Source organism: Brassica napus, chromosome C8, assembly GCF_020379485.1.
Source record: "Brassica napus cultivar Da-Ae chromosome C8, Da-Ae, whole genome shotgun sequence".
In the NCBI taxonomy this organism is placed as follows: domain Eukaryota; kingdom Viridiplantae; phylum Streptophyta; class Magnoliopsida; order Brassicales; family Brassicaceae; genus Brassica; species Brassica napus.
This window is the reverse complement of record NC_063451.1, coordinates 30,927,889-30,941,432: the sequence shown is the minus strand read 5'-3', so window position 1 is coordinate 30,941,432 and position 13,544 is coordinate 30,927,889. Positions and strand designations below refer to the sequence as shown.

At 38.7% G+C, this 13,544-nt stretch overlaps 5 protein-coding genes and 1 long non-coding RNA gene across 7 annotated transcripts; 3 read left to right on the top strand and 3 right to left on the bottom strand.

Moving 5' to 3' along the window:
* Positions 1-692: 692 nt before the first annotated feature.
* Positions 693-2,734, top strand: LOC106425979 (UDP-glycosyltransferase 85A5-like). The gene is made up of 2 exons (XM_013866694.3): positions 693-1,479; positions 1,667-2,734. Exons 1-2 carry the CDS (start codon positions 963-965, stop codon positions 2,590-2,592), a joined length of 1,443 nt encoding a protein of 480 aa, XP_013722148.2. The 5' UTR covers positions 693-962; the 3' UTR covers positions 2,593-2,734.
* Positions 2,735-4,639: 1,905 nt separating this feature from the next.
* On the top strand, positions 4,640-5,633 carry LOC111211224 (14-3-3-like protein GF14 epsilon). Its single transcript, XM_048766912.1, has 4 exons — positions 4,640-4,935; positions 5,004-5,091; positions 5,186-5,295; positions 5,386-5,633. The coding sequence occupies exons 1-4, from the start codon at positions 4,640-4,642 to the stop codon at positions 5,630-5,632; spliced, it is 741 nt and encodes a 246-aa protein (XP_048622869.1). The 3' UTR covers position 5,633.
* A 137-nt stretch (positions 5,634-5,770) lies between these two features.
* On the bottom strand, positions 5,771-7,407 carry LOC106425971 (probable protein phosphatase 2C 9). Its single transcript, XM_022710986.1, has 6 exons — positions 7,323-7,407; positions 7,167-7,231; positions 6,824-7,048; positions 6,459-6,735; positions 6,212-6,366; positions 5,771-6,144 (listed from the first exon to the last, which is right to left on the bottom strand). Exons 2-6 carry the CDS (start codon positions 7,200-7,202, stop codon positions 6,007-6,009), a joined length of 831 nt encoding a protein of 276 aa, XP_022566707.1. The 5' UTR covers positions 7,203-7,231; positions 7,323-7,407; the 3' UTR covers positions 5,771-6,006.
* Positions 7,408-7,587: 180 nt separating this feature from the next.
* Positions 7,588-9,630, top strand: LOC125591739. The gene is made up of 2 exons (XR_007327852.1): positions 7,588-9,245; positions 9,374-9,630. It is a non-coding gene; the product is annotated as an uncharacterized LOC125591739 (long non-coding RNA).
* Positions 9,405-13,143, bottom strand: LOC111198265 (receptor-like kinase TMK2). 2 transcript variants are annotated; one of them, XM_022710974.2, is made up of 7 exons: positions 12,656-13,143; positions 12,431-12,484; positions 10,363-12,250; positions 10,236-10,285; positions 9,931-10,012; positions 9,673-9,854; positions 9,405-9,539 (listed from the first exon to the last, which is right to left on the bottom strand). In XM_022710974.2, the coding sequence occupies exon 3, from the start codon at positions 12,226-12,228 to the stop codon at positions 10,924-10,926; it is 1,305 nt and encodes a 434-aa protein (XP_022566695.1). In that variant the 5' UTR covers positions 12,229-12,250; positions 12,431-12,484; positions 12,656-13,143; the 3' UTR covers positions 9,405-9,539; positions 9,673-9,854; positions 9,931-10,012; positions 10,236-10,285; positions 10,363-10,923. The 2 variants fall into 2 exon arrangements, with proteins under 2 accessions (XP_022566695.1, XP_048622474.1); XM_048766517.1 differs by having other exon boundaries at positions 10,363-13,143.
* Positions 10,434-10,808, bottom strand: LOC106425907 (receptor protein kinase TMK1). Its single transcript, XM_022710982.1, has one exon. It carries the CDS (start codon positions 10,806-10,808, stop codon positions 10,434-10,436), a length of 375 nt encoding a protein of 124 aa, XP_022566703.1.
* Positions 13,144-13,544: the final 401 nt, after the last annotated feature.

Here is a 13,544-nt window from a genome sequence, read left to right as displayed (position 1 = left end):
TCTACAGTATTAACTTATATTAAGAATATAATGAATGTTTACAATTAAATTTTTTTTTTAGTTTTACAATATACTTTCTAATAACTATCAACTAATTATTTAATTAATCTAAATATTCTCAATTTTACAAAATACCTTAAAATATAGTATGAAATTAACTTTGTAAAACAAGAAAAAAAATCTTACTTTCGAAAACAGGAGGGAGTATGTTATTTCTAGTGATTATCTCACTGTTATACTTACACCTTATAAAATTTTCAGTTAAGATTTATATTTATTAAGATGTTAGAAAAATAAAATTATATTTCAAAAAGTATTACTTTCTATGTGTGTGAGAGAGACACATAGAGATGTAAACATTATAGAAAATACATGCAGTAATACCTTGGGAAACAAATTGAAGGGAGATAATAACATGAAAAAAACTGAATAGTTTATAACTATTCAAGTTTTAGCTCATCCACGTTATATGTATCGTTGCTAAACGCTAATCAGGTGCTAGAATCAGACCTAGTGCCTTACCGATTGTTTGGTGACTAATTAGGAGTTAAGCCGATATTTGTTTTACTAATACATGCTTATATATTCTAGCAATTTTAAACAAAAACCACTAATAGATCAGGTGGTCCTAGACCTAAATTTATTCCACGAAGTTGGGAGTTAGATAACCATTACTTTCACGAGTTATTACCTTAGGGTCACTAGTCTGCATTTTATTTTACTTACAGACTACTACTGTACACTCAACTTGTACACAACCATATTAATTTTGTTTTGTGGCAGCATAGTAATCAATTTCATAAATATCGCGAGATCGCAAGTGGCACGTAATTTTTCGACGTGGAAGAATCTAATGTTCTCGCCTTCTCATGGTGGAGTCTTATAAAGTGTAGCAAAATCGTTCGCAGATCACTCACATTCATATCCATCTTTCATCTCTCCTTGGCACACTGAGAAAAGAAATGGCATCTCATGCAGTTTCTAACGGACAAAAACCACACGTAGTTTGCGTGCCTTTCCCTGCTCAAGGCCACATCAACCCGATGATGAAAGCGGCTAAACTCCTCCACGCCAAAGGCTTCCACGTCACCTTCGTAAACAACGTTTACAACCACAACCGTCTCCTCCGGTCACGTGGTGCCAAAGCGCTCGACGGTGTTCCTTCGTTCCGGTTCGAGTCTATCCCTGACGGTCTAGCGGAGACCGATGGGGATAGGATGCAGGATGTCCCTTCTCTTTGCGAGTCCACCATGACGAACTGTCTGGCTCCGTTCAAGGAACTTCTTCAGCGGATCAACGCTCGAGATGATGTTCCTCCGGTGACATGTATTGTGTCAGACGGTTTGATGACTTTCACTCTTGACGCTGCGGAGGAGCTCGGTGTCCCGAATGTTCTTTTCTGGACCACAAGTGCTTGTGGCTTCTTGGCTTATCTATACTTCGACCGTTTGGTCGAAAAGGGGCTATGCCCAATAAAAGGTATGCAATGATATATAATCAGTGTTATGGTGTCAAATATTTTTAAAACCACCATTTTATTTGTAACAAAGCTTTTTTTTTTTTTGCTAGAAAATTTGTAACAAACTTTGCATATGAATACACTGTTTTCTTATTTATTGATGATACATATCGATTACTAATAAAATAGTGGTGTTTTTTTTTGCAGATGAGAATTGCTTAGACACAGAAATAGATTGGATTCCAACGATGAAAAACCTAAGACTAAAGGACATCCCAAGCTTCATCCGTGCGACTAATCGCGACGACATAATGCTCAATTGTTTTCTCCATGAGGTTGACCGAGTCAAACGTGCTTCTGCTATCATTCTCAACACATTCGATGATCTCGAGCATGACACCATACAAGCTATTCAATCCATTACACCTCCTGTGTACTTTATTGGACCGCTCCATCTACTAGTGAACCGGGATATCGATAAAGATACCGAGATCGGACACATGGGGTCGAATCTCTGGAGAGAAGATACAAAGTGTGTGGACTGGCTCGACAATAAGCCTAGAAATAGCGTTGTTTACGTAAACTTCGGTAGCATAACCGTGATGAGCGCGAAACACCTCGTGGAGTTTGCTTGGGGCTTAGCAGCGACAGGGAAAGATTTCTTGTGGGTGATCAGACCGGACCTAGTTGATGGTGAACTGGCTGTTGTTCCAACAGAGTTTTTGACGGAGACAGCGGAGAGGAGGATGATAGCGACTTGGTGTCCTCAGGAGAAAGTTCTGTCTCATCCGGCGATAGGAGGGTTTTTAACGCATAGTGGGTGGAACTCGACTTTGGAGAGTCTTTGCGGTGGAGTTCCGATGGTGTGTTGGCCGTTCTTTGCTGAGCAACAAACGAACTGTAAGTTCTGTCGTGACGAGTGGGAGGTGGGGATGGAGATCGGTGGAGATGTGAAGAGGGAGGAGGTTGACGCGGTGGTTAGAGAGCTGATGGATGGAGAGAAAGGAAAGAAAATGAGGGAGAAGGCGGAGAAGTGGCGGCTCTTGGCAGAGGAAGCGACTGAGCCTAAGCGTGGTTCGTCGGAGTTAAATTTCCAGATGGTTGTTGACAAGGTTCTCTTAGGGCGTGGCTAGAGCGAGCCACCGAGCTAGCCTTTCATCTAAATCGAAGGAAGATTTGGTTTAATTTCTTCTACAGTTGCTTGTCAACTAAGCTTGACAGTTATGTAATACTTAAGTAAAACATGCATATTAAATTATTTTTTTATCTAAAAAATATTATTAAAACTATAAATTAAAAACTATTCAACCAATTACGAACGATAAATATTAAATTTGATTGATAACACAGATTTTGATAAAGGTAAAGCTACCTAGAAATATGAAAACATCTTACATATTAGAACATAAAATTTTGTTCTAAAAATCTTACTCTCGGAAAGGAATGGAATACTTATTTAAAAAATAATATGGCCTTGGTCATCCCTTGGTCATTGCTTTTGTAAGAATATCTCTAATAAGATTTTATTATTGTTTATAAAATTTATTCTTAGAGTAAACTTATTTTAATAGCACTTGAAAAATCATTTAAAAACAGAAAACTCTTAAAGTAACTCAACATATGAAATACTTTTTTTGTTTTTAACTATCTAGGATATAATTTTGTAATGTAAAAATAATAATAAAATTTTTATTTACAAAATAATATATTAATTTAACATATTATTTATGGTATGCAAAACTTTACCATGTATATCAATAAAAAATTCAAATGGTTTTAACTTAACGTTTTATACATAAGTATCTTTCAAAATTGACTTAATAAGAAACTTAAATTTCACGTTAAATATATTGCGGGCGGCCCGCAACCTCTGTTGTCACTTGTCACTTGTCACTGAACAAACACCACAAGAAATATTAGCCAATTCACTGGAAAGTTCAGCTTTGACGTCGTAACACAAAGAAGTTTAAATTAAGTAAAATAATTAATAAAGGTCGATACCAACAACAAGGGGTGGTGGCGCAGTTGGCTAGCGCGTAGGTCTCATAGCTATTGAGTGATCCTGAGGTCGAGAGTTCGAGCGTCTCTCACCCCAATATTTTTTTCTATTTCCAATAGTCCCAAATTCAATTCTCTTTATTTTGGCAAGAAGCTAATTTACATTATGTGAGGGCGTAAACCTACCTCGTCAGCGTCTTCAAAGCTCAAACCAAATGATTTATAAGGAATTTTTTTGTCATTTTTATAGTAAGAGAAACAGTCAAAGCAGATGCAAGTAAGTCCACATGAGTAGATGCCAAGACCAAGTCGACATCTTTTGAAAACTCATTAGTCATTACAATACGCCAACGATATGGGACTCTTTAAAAGCCCACAATAACTAGATCCTAATACGTCGCAATTGGATTGATAATTTGGTATAACCGGTTCAATTCCAAATTCGATAAGGCCAATAATTCAGCGAGGTAGAGTTTCTTCATAAGTACATAGCGAAGAAAAACGAAGTTAAAATTGTTCAAAATTTCTCGAAGTTTTAACAATGAGTTGCGTATTTAATGGGTTAAATTGAAAAATCATTAGTTGATGCTATTTATGTGTAAAACTGAAAACGTTGAGGTTTCAATTTTATAATTTCAAAACTTGAGATCATTTAAGTCACTACAAAAGAAAAGGCACAGGTGGGCCACGACGAAGACAAGCCCAATAATGAAACAAAAGGCCCATCTACAAGTGTTTTACCCGTGCAACGGTCGGTCGTGTTTTGAAATCAGAGAATGGAGGAGTCAACAAAAGCAAAGGACAGATGACGTCGGAGTGATAATGGGGTGAAGCTGTACGTACAAACGGATTTTCAGCCATTGATTCTTTGAATGGAGTGTTGAGATTGAGCCATGTGTCTATGAGCTCTAGCTATATATGGCTTTCAAGATTGTGTATAAATTAAATATGAACTCTCTTTGTAAACGTTTTTTAGTTAAAAGAGGAAATACAATTGAAGAAGAAGACAAAAGCAGAAGCAGCAGCCATGGAGAAGGACAGAGAAAAACAAATATACTTGGCGAAGCTCTCCGAGCAAACCGGACGATACGATGGTATTGGATTCTCATCAAGATCTCCTCTCTTTACTGCCTTTAGTATGAAACATGGAAGCATTTGATCTGAGAGTTGCTTTGTGCAGAGATGGTTGAGGCGATGAAGAAAGTTGCTGAGCTTGATGTGGAGCTCACGTTGGAGGAGAGGAATCTCGTGTCTGTTGGGTACAGGACTGTGATTGGCGCAAAGAGAAATTTTTGGAGAACACTATCTTCCGTCGAGCACAAGGAATGGTCCAAGGAAAACGAGGAAAATGTCAAGAGGATTAAGAATTATTGCAAAAGAGTTGAAGATGAGATTGCTAAAGTCTGTAATGACATCTTGTCTGTCATTGACAAGCACCTCCTGTCCTCCTCCCATCGTCTACCACTGTGGAATCTACCGTATTTTGCTACACATTGTGAGTCATCCTTGTTGGCTTTACTTTTAAATAATGTTCTTTCTATATTAGGAAAGGAGATTATTATCGCTATCTGGCAGAGTTTAGTTCTGGTGCTGAACGTAAGGAAGCTGGAGATCAATCTCTTGAAGCATATAAGGTAGGTACTACATGGGATTGTGTTTTTTTTTTTTTAGAGCATGCACTCGATATAATAAAGGTTTGGTTTTTTTTTTTTTTTTTTGGGTACGTAGGCTGCTGTTGCTGCTGCAGAGACTGGTTTGGCACCCACACATCCACTTAGACTTGGCTTGGCGCTGAACTTTTCGGTTTTCTACCATGAGATCTTAAACTCTCCTGAAAGGTTTTGGAAATTATTTTATAACTTACAACATAATCAATCGCTTGTGTCACACTTTCTTAACAGTTTGAAACTATGTGTTTGTTTGTACAGTGCAATCCAATTGACTAAGCAAGCATTGGATGATGCAATCGCTGAGCTTGACAGCCTAAACGAGCAACCATACAAGGACATCACTCGTATCATGCAGAAACTTAGTGACAATCTCGCCTTATGGACTGCAGAGACTGCAGACCTCCCAGAGGAAGGAGGCAATCTCCTTTTTCTTACGTTGAATGGTTTTGTATCTGTAATTCTCTTTTATCTTAGGTCTTTCTTGATGATGTTTTCCGATCATTGACGTTCTATAACATTAAAACATTGCCTATCTCCAACTCTCTCCTATGATGTTTGATATAATCTGATTTTATCACTCAGTTTTGTTGTTGTATCTCCTTGCAAATGTCACACGCTCTACTTTATTTTCTCCTCCGCACCGTGACAACAAATCAACCCAATATTTATAACAAATCAAAAAAGTACTTCCACATATATAATAACATTCAAAATAAGGCCTACTAATATTATTATATCACGATGATTAAAATCAACAAATCAAATCCCCATCCCCACCAACTCCTCTTTAAACAAACAATTTACATAACAACGAACGCACTTTAGACCGGTCCAAACCGGAACCAAAATCATCAGTGTCAGAATCAAATCCAGAGTTTGTCATCTGAAACGGACCACGACACAAGATATGTCGTCTTTACTCTCTCTTCTCAACGCTTCAGCTGTTAGCTCCTTGGCCGCCTTCTGTGGATCTTTCACCCTTTTAGCTATCTCCATCGCCTCCTCATTTGTCATCACCTTCACAAATTCAAAATTAGTATTTTTATAAAAAAAAAACATAAACAGATGCGATTAATTAAACTACCTTCCAAATGCCATCACTGGCCAGGAGAAGAACATCCGTCTGGCTATCTACAACAACATCTCTAATGTCAGGCTCTGAACTCAGATGTGTCTTAAGTCCCTTATCTCCAAAGGCACGAGACACCGCTAACTGACCATTCACCCGAGGAACATCACCTATTTATTATTATTAATCACAACAACTCATTACATACACTACTGATCAAAGAATTGTTACTCAAAGCAGATGACTTTCTCTTCTATTTTACCTGGTAGATTGGATACAAATCCACCTCTATCCTCAATACTCGACCGTTCAGCACGTGGCTCATGATCCGTACTCATCTGCACTGCCCTACCTCCTTTCGAAAGAACCGCTCGTGAATCACCAACGTTAGCTACCCACAGCTTCCTCCCATTGATCAATATAGCCGTGACAGCCGTAGACCCGCCGCGTCCCAAGTCAGAACTATTCGAAAGAATGGCTTGGTCCGTCTTCTCGTAAGCCTTTGCTATAGACCTTCGTGGATCAACCCAAAACTCTCCCTGAAACATCATCATCATCATCATCATCATCCCATGATCATAAGTGTACTACTAAACACAATCTCTTTTTAAGTAATCACTTTTGTACCTCCTTGAGGATGTTGGAGAAGAGGTGCTTCTGCAAGTAGGCAGGGACAGTATCACCCATGTGACCGTCGTAGATAGCGAAGAGACCTAGCTCGTGGTCTTGGATGTTGATGAAGTTAGCGACGTGATAATCCTCCATGGGATGGTTAGCTTTGCCTTTCACTAGACTGAAACCGTACTTGATCAACCCTTCGTCACTTCTTCCTTTACCAGATCGACCCACAACCTTGTAAGAACAAAACAAAAAACAGAACAGAGAAAGCTTAAACCTTTTTACTTACAACACGACAAAATCATAGCAAAGGAAGGTTCTTTATGTTTCTGGAAGATCCAATCAACTTTACCTTGGAAGGGGAAGTGAAGCAACAAAACTTTCCCATTTTTATTCTAAATTAAAGAGAGAGAAAATCTGCAAAATTCAGGAAGAAGAGGAGGGAGGAATCATCATGAGGCGGCTATGAAAGGGGAAGAAGCAAATCGAAAAGGGGGAAAAATGAAACCCTAATTTTGTGTTCAATCGGGAGGGTGACGTGATAAATCTACAAAAATAAGAAAAGTCTTCTCACCGACCAAGTCTTCGTCTGTGTTATGTCTTTTTCCTACGCGAAATATTTTTAATTTATATATTCAGTAGTGAAGACAAACGAAATTTTGTATTGCGGGCTTCATAAATCTTAAATCTTTGATTTACTCCCCCATATTATGAGTTCTTACAATTTATGAGCATAATATTTCATTCTGGGCCTCGTTTGTTTGTACAATAATCAAATCAATGTTTAAATTTTGAGTAAAACGATTCTGGCTCACATTTAAATTGTATTTTTGGTGATGAATAAGAAATAGCATATACACACACATATATATGTGCATTGCCATTCCTTGCACTAAAATGAGGATGTAGAGAGGAACTTTAGACAAAAGGAAGAGAAAACAGAAAATAGGGGTCAAGCGCAAGATATGTGTAAATGAAATTAGAGAGCAAAGAAAATTATAAATCAACCTTTTTACCTTAGTCTCGCCTTGGCCCTATTTGTCTAGGTTGACTTTTTTTTTTCACTCGTTTATTTATTATGTCAATCTCTTTAGCAATCTCAATTCATTTTTTGTATATATCGAAAATGTTCCAAGATAGTAGTAAAATATATTTTTGAGAGTGGATAAATATATGTATCCGAAAAAAACATAGAATACTACTGATTAATTAATGGTTCCTTTCATGAGCAAAAAATGTAATAAATTTCGATATAGTTATTTGACCCATGATCTCTCGAAATTATTTGTATCTCACGTCCCTCAGGTTTGTGATGATGTGGCATCCAAGCTGGACAAGAAGAAGAAAGAAGTAAAGACTGTGGAGGAAACCACAGGTTTGCCGTTGAGATTGGAGGAAGCGAAGCTTGTGGCTGCGGTGGTTTGACGATGATGCAGAAGACGAACTCGCATGAGAGTGGCGGTGATTTTCACCAGAGGCGGACATCGGAATCTTCGAAGTCGCGTTAGTGACAGTTAGGTGACTTGCGAACGAGAGAAGCTCCTCCGACACCGAATTGAATTCTCAGGAGGTATTGTTTCCCAATCTAGAACGAAACCGGAAGGATTCTCAGTTAGGTTATCGAGCTGGTGTGTATTGATTGTTGATAATTGCGATCATATTCTCTGTAATGGTGTGGTTCTGCTATGAGCTGTTGTACAAAGATGAATCCACTTCGCTCAGGGAAGATGTTCAAAGGAGAGAGAAATATAGTGCAGATGATAGCATCACCAAGTGTGGCAAATCGAATCATGTCACTGTTCTTGAGATATACTCACCAAGTGAAACAAATTGAGCCGTACCACTGATTTGAGACATGGGAAGGATTCAAGTTTGAGAAAAAGGCATTGAACCAGACAGACATTGTGTTTCATGGTATTGATATGGTTCCAGAGGCATCCAGAAAAGTTCGCATTCAGTCTTTTTGAGGACCAGTTTGGTGGGAATGGAAAGAAGCGGCTTGGATCATCAAATGGAAGGAAACTTCATGTTCTTCATTGTTCTTGGCCGTGAAAACGTCTCCAGCAAATCAGCTGCATGCCACACATATGAAAATTGACATGAGTCTACATGAAGAAACAACACCAAGTTTCCTGACATTTGATGCAGTGACTGGCGTAACTCAAGAACATGCCGTTATCTTGTACACAAGTCTACTAGACCTGAATATCAAGTGTGGCATCGTTGGAGATACAAGACAATTCAGACCATCGACGTAGTGTCACTTACGCTGTTGCCACAAGTGGGTGCAGAGAGAATATTTTGGTTATCTTGCAAGCCTGTGCACAAAGGTATCCTTGGCTTTGAGATCAGACTCTGCATTTTATGGCGAGATGCAGAACAGTCAATTGGTTTGGCTATGAATTGGTGGGAGTGTACAGCAGTTTTACATGTAAGCAATGAAGCAGCTATAACCACACTCTTCATTCATGTGGTCCTCTCTCACGTTCAGATTCAAGATTTTCTTTACATGAGAGTGCTTCTAATTTTTTTCTCAGTCTAAGCGTGGGGTTGTTACAGGATTTGTTTGGACGGCTTATGCATGACCATGTCCATATCCGGCCTATGCCGTGTTTCCCTCCTTTTGTGTTAAGCTCGGAGAGAAGGGTGGCTGGAGAGAGAGAGAGAGAGAGACTTCCCGTTGAGTGCCACTGGAAGTCCAGATTCTATCCCTATCTCAATGTATCTGTTAATGTACAACAACATTCAAGTACCATAAGTTATGATGCAAAGTGTAAAATCTATTTTATTGGTATATAATAAACTCCTTTTACAAAGCTCTTGACTCACACAAGAAACTTTAGAGAAAAGAAACTTACTCAGGCTGATCAGGAGCATTTTCGGGATCCACACTCATCATGTACATATATATCTTTCTTTGGTTTCTCTTCTACCACTGGTGGCTGTTCATTCTGCAGGTGCTGAAATATAGAACCAAATGGATCGGCTTGAAAAGTTGGATGGTCTAGAACCTTGTTCAGTCTTTTCCCCTTCCTTCAAACTACACACACACACAATACAACCCTTTTCAGATCACAACAAAGATAGTTTAAGCAACAATGAAAGTGGAGACATACACGAGCTCTTGATGCCTTTTGCAAATTCTGGAAGAAAGTCGGAGAGGGCAGGAAAAGATTATTCGCCTTTAGTTTTCTTCTTCTGAACAATAACCATAATAAAAAGGTTCAAAGCTTTCAAACTTGACACTCAAAGACTCGAATGTAAACACTAATTGTACAAGTGGCTGACAAAACATAAATCTGTAGCAAGACCAAGAACAAAACACTACTCGGATTGCAGTACCGCAACCGTCCAGACAGAGATTACTACTTTAGCGGCAATTGGGATAAATAACGAAAGTTTATTTAAGAATGGTGCTTACCTTACCAATCTCCTATGGGACAGACAAAGAAGTAAGTGTATCTTTGACCTCTGCATTAACAAACAATTTCGTAAATAATTTTACAACTTTTAAGACATACAAACACCCATTTGCAATCAGAGCTTACTTGTGTAAAACTGAAGCTTCTTATCAGCTTTACAAGCTGTTGCTGAACTTCCAGACTTGTGTTTTGTTGGTCTACTCCTGCCATGCGCTGCTCGTACCACTAGTTCCCTCCAGCGTGTGCTGCTCATGCCACTTCTTTCCAAGTTCTTCAAGAAACTCATCTTTCGTCTCTCCAACTTCACTGGGTTTCCATTGTTCGGTCAACGAGGCAAGCACAGCGACAGCATAGCTCATCTCGGGTCTCTGCTCGGGAGTTTTGGCGCAACAGTGACTGGCCAGTTTAGCCACTTCAGAAATGCTGCCTCGGTTGTCTTCAGTGATTTGAATGGTCTTATCGATCACAATTTCGCAGGAGGCTTCTTTGACCAGGTTCATGAACCAGAGAGATATCTGGGGATCTTCAGATCGTTTTTTGTCGAGGGCTTTTTGTCCTGTTAGTAGCTCCATCAAAACCACTCCGAAACTGTAGACATCCAGTTTTCTGGTAATCCGTCCTGTCACTGTAATAAATGAATGTCATTTGTCTAGTAAAACAAATATATTACAAAATAGTAAAATATGTTTAGATATTTGACTTGAGAAAAAAATAAAAGACTATACTTGTGTATTCAGGTGGAAGGTAACCAATTGTTCCAGCGGATTTCTCGGTAGTGAATGAATCTTTGCCTTCAGCTGTTGACCGGACTAAACCGAAATCAGATACCCTGGCTCGCAAGTCATCTCCCAGAAGAATATTTGAAGGTTTTAAATCTCGGTGAATGTAACTTCTGTTTTGCCGAGACAATGTGTGCAGATACTCGATCCCTCTAGCAACATCAAGGGCAATCTTAAGCCGCTTATTCCAGTCTAGGGGTTCCAATCCATGATCCCTCGGGTGATATAGGTGTTTGCTCAACGGGCCCTGATGCATCAACTGATAAACAAGTAGTCTCTCTTCTCCTTCGATAGAGTACCCTAGTAGAACCACTAGATTGCGATGATGGATCTTACTTAACACACTGACTTCACACTTGAAGGTGTCGATACCAATCAAAGGGTCATCTTTTCCCATTCTCTTGACTGCGATGTCAGTTCCATCAGATAGTGTGCCCTTGTACACAAGTGAAAACCCACCTCTACCGATGAGGTTACCATCACTGAAGTCAGAAGTAGCTTCCCTGAGAATATGAAAGGGAATCATGTTGTCGTCAGCAGCTACCACGACACTAGATGGCTGAGCTTGTAGTTCAATCGTTTCTGGTTCTGTCTCCATAGCAGAACTCTTCTTTCTAATCACCAGATAGTAATATAGAACTCCTATTACTCCAGCGAGCAGAAACCCTATCCCAATACCAATCCAAACGAAAGACTGTCTCGAGATAACCCGATCCTTCTCAATCTGCGTGTTGCCTTCAGCAAATACAACCTCTTTCCTAACCTTTGGAATTTTACCATGCAGGTCATTATAGGAAACATCAAGAATGACCAGTTTCTTCAACTTGGTAAGAAGCTCGAGAGGGATGATGCCGGTAAGTCTGTTATGAGCCAGATCAATTTCACTCAGAGAACTGAGCTCTGCGAATCTGGGAGATATGATACCTGTCAGATTGGAGTTTATAAAGGCTATCGCCGTGATGACACCATCTGTACAGGAAATCCCGTACCATTGTTGACAAGTATCATTTCCTACCCAACTCTCTGCATGTACATGCGGTAAACCTACATCTTCAGCTATAGCAAACAGAGTAGCGATTCTGAGATCCGGAGAATCCAAATTTCTTCTCGGACTCACACGTGCCGAGGTAACCACAGCCAAGAAACAGATTACAAGGCAGAGACTTCTGAACTTCGCTAGATCCGGTCTCGAACTCATATCTGACCGAGACATGCCGGACTCAACAGTTGGTTACCTGAAAGCAAAATAAAACAGATCAAGATTTATTAGTAAAGGAAGTATACCGTTTTCAATAGATAATATGCATACATACTACGTACATGAGTTTCAAATACAATTTTACATTCAATTCACAAAAAAAATTAACAAAAGGTCCAAACTTCAATCATGAACGATTAGAGAGAGAGGAACTCACCACAATGAGAAGGAGACAGTGTAATTCGAGCGTAGCATCATGTTCATCAAATCCCTGGGAGATAGAAGATATGATCAGTTTAGAACTCAACAAACTCTCAGACAAATGTTGTATAGAAACAGTTTTCTTTTTCGTTTTCAAATACAATTTTACATTCAATTCACAAATTTTTTTAGAAAAAGGTCCAAACTTCAATCATGAGCGATTAGAGAGAGAGGAACTCACCACAATGAGAAGGAGACGGTGTAATTCAAGCTTTCTCTTGTTCTTTTGTTAGGGTTCGATCAACGGATCATAATGTTTCAGGGGAAGAAAGACCAAGAAAATAAAAACAATTGAAATAAAGAAGTTTCTGTTTACGGTAAGCCTTTAGTGGACATCCCAAACAAAGGTAAAGCAAATTTGTCTTCCCTAATTAGTAAGTTGTAATTCATTTGGCATCAAGATTTTAAAAGACTCTGTTTTGAAAACTAGGGCGGAATTAATCTACCACCGGAGGTATTTTGATTGAATAGGAAGTGGTAATCTACTTAAAAGAAACAGAGAGAGAGTTGCAGAGGTGATGGACTAGAAAAGGAACACGGGTGGGACTATATATTTTACTATTTTTAAATGATTAGGTATCGAACCCGGGGCCGTAGCTCTATCTTAAAACGGAAATTAACCGCCTGAGCAGTGATTCTCTTTACTATTCCGACTAGATGCAATTTGCTCTTTATTTAAAACTAGTAGTTAATTACTACCTACTGGTTGGTAATTTGGATCTTAATTACAAGTGTTACAACCCTGAAAAAGAGGTTGTGTATCAACCGCATTCTTCCTTTTGTTTGTAAACTAAAACAAGTAACACTATTATATGCTGTAACTTATTTTTTTATAATTTTAAAATTACCAGTACGCTTTTTTTTTAACTTAAGACATGGTTGTTCTATTTTTTCTTCATAACTTATCATATTAATACCGTAAAGCAAGTCAGTACCTATATTACGAGGAAACGAAAACAGATACGTGGAAGCGAAAGTGTATACAAAGGCAAAAGCAAGATCTTTTAAAAAATTAGGAATTGGCTACGTACGCGTATATCCATATATATATATACATTAAAATATAAGAA

Coding starts and splice junctions, on each gene's coding strand:
- LOC106425979 (XM_013866694.3), top strand. CDS start 963: ATGGCATCTCATGCAGTTTCTAACGGACAAAAACCACACGTAGTTTGC. Junction 1,480..1,666: donor GGGGCTATGCCCAATAAAAG/GTATGCAATGAT, acceptor TTTTTTTTGCAG/ATGAGAATTGCTTAGACACA.
- LOC111211224 (XM_048766912.1), top strand. CDS start 4,640: ATGGTTGAGGCGATGAAGAAAGTTGCTGAGCTTGATGTGGAGCTCACG. Junction 4,936..5,003: donor CTACCACTGTGGAATCTACC/GTATTTTGCTAC, acceptor TTTCTATATTAG/GAAAGGAGATTATTATCGCT. Junction 5,296..5,385: donor ATCTTAAACTCTCCTGAAAG/GTTTTGGAAATT, acceptor TTGTTTGTACAG/TGCAATCCAATTGACTAAGC.
- LOC106425971 (XM_022710986.1), bottom strand. CDS start 7,202: ATGGGAAAGTTTTGTTGCTTCACTTCCCCTTCCAAG. Junction 7,049..7,166: donor GCTTCACTTCCCCTTCCAAG/GTAAAGTTGATT, acceptor TGTTCTTACAAG/GTTGTGGGTCGATCTGGTAA. Junction 6,367..6,458: donor ATTTGTATCCAATCTACCAG/GTAAAATAGAAG, acceptor AATAATAAATAG/GTGATGTTCCTCGGGTGAAT.
- LOC106425907 (XM_022710982.1), bottom strand. CDS start 10,808: ATGGAGCTACTAACAGGACAAAAAGCCCTCGACAAAAAACGATCTGAA.
- LOC111198265 (XM_048766517.1), bottom strand. CDS start 12,228: ATGTCTCGGTCAGATATGAGTTCGAGACCGGATCTAGCGAAGTTCAGA.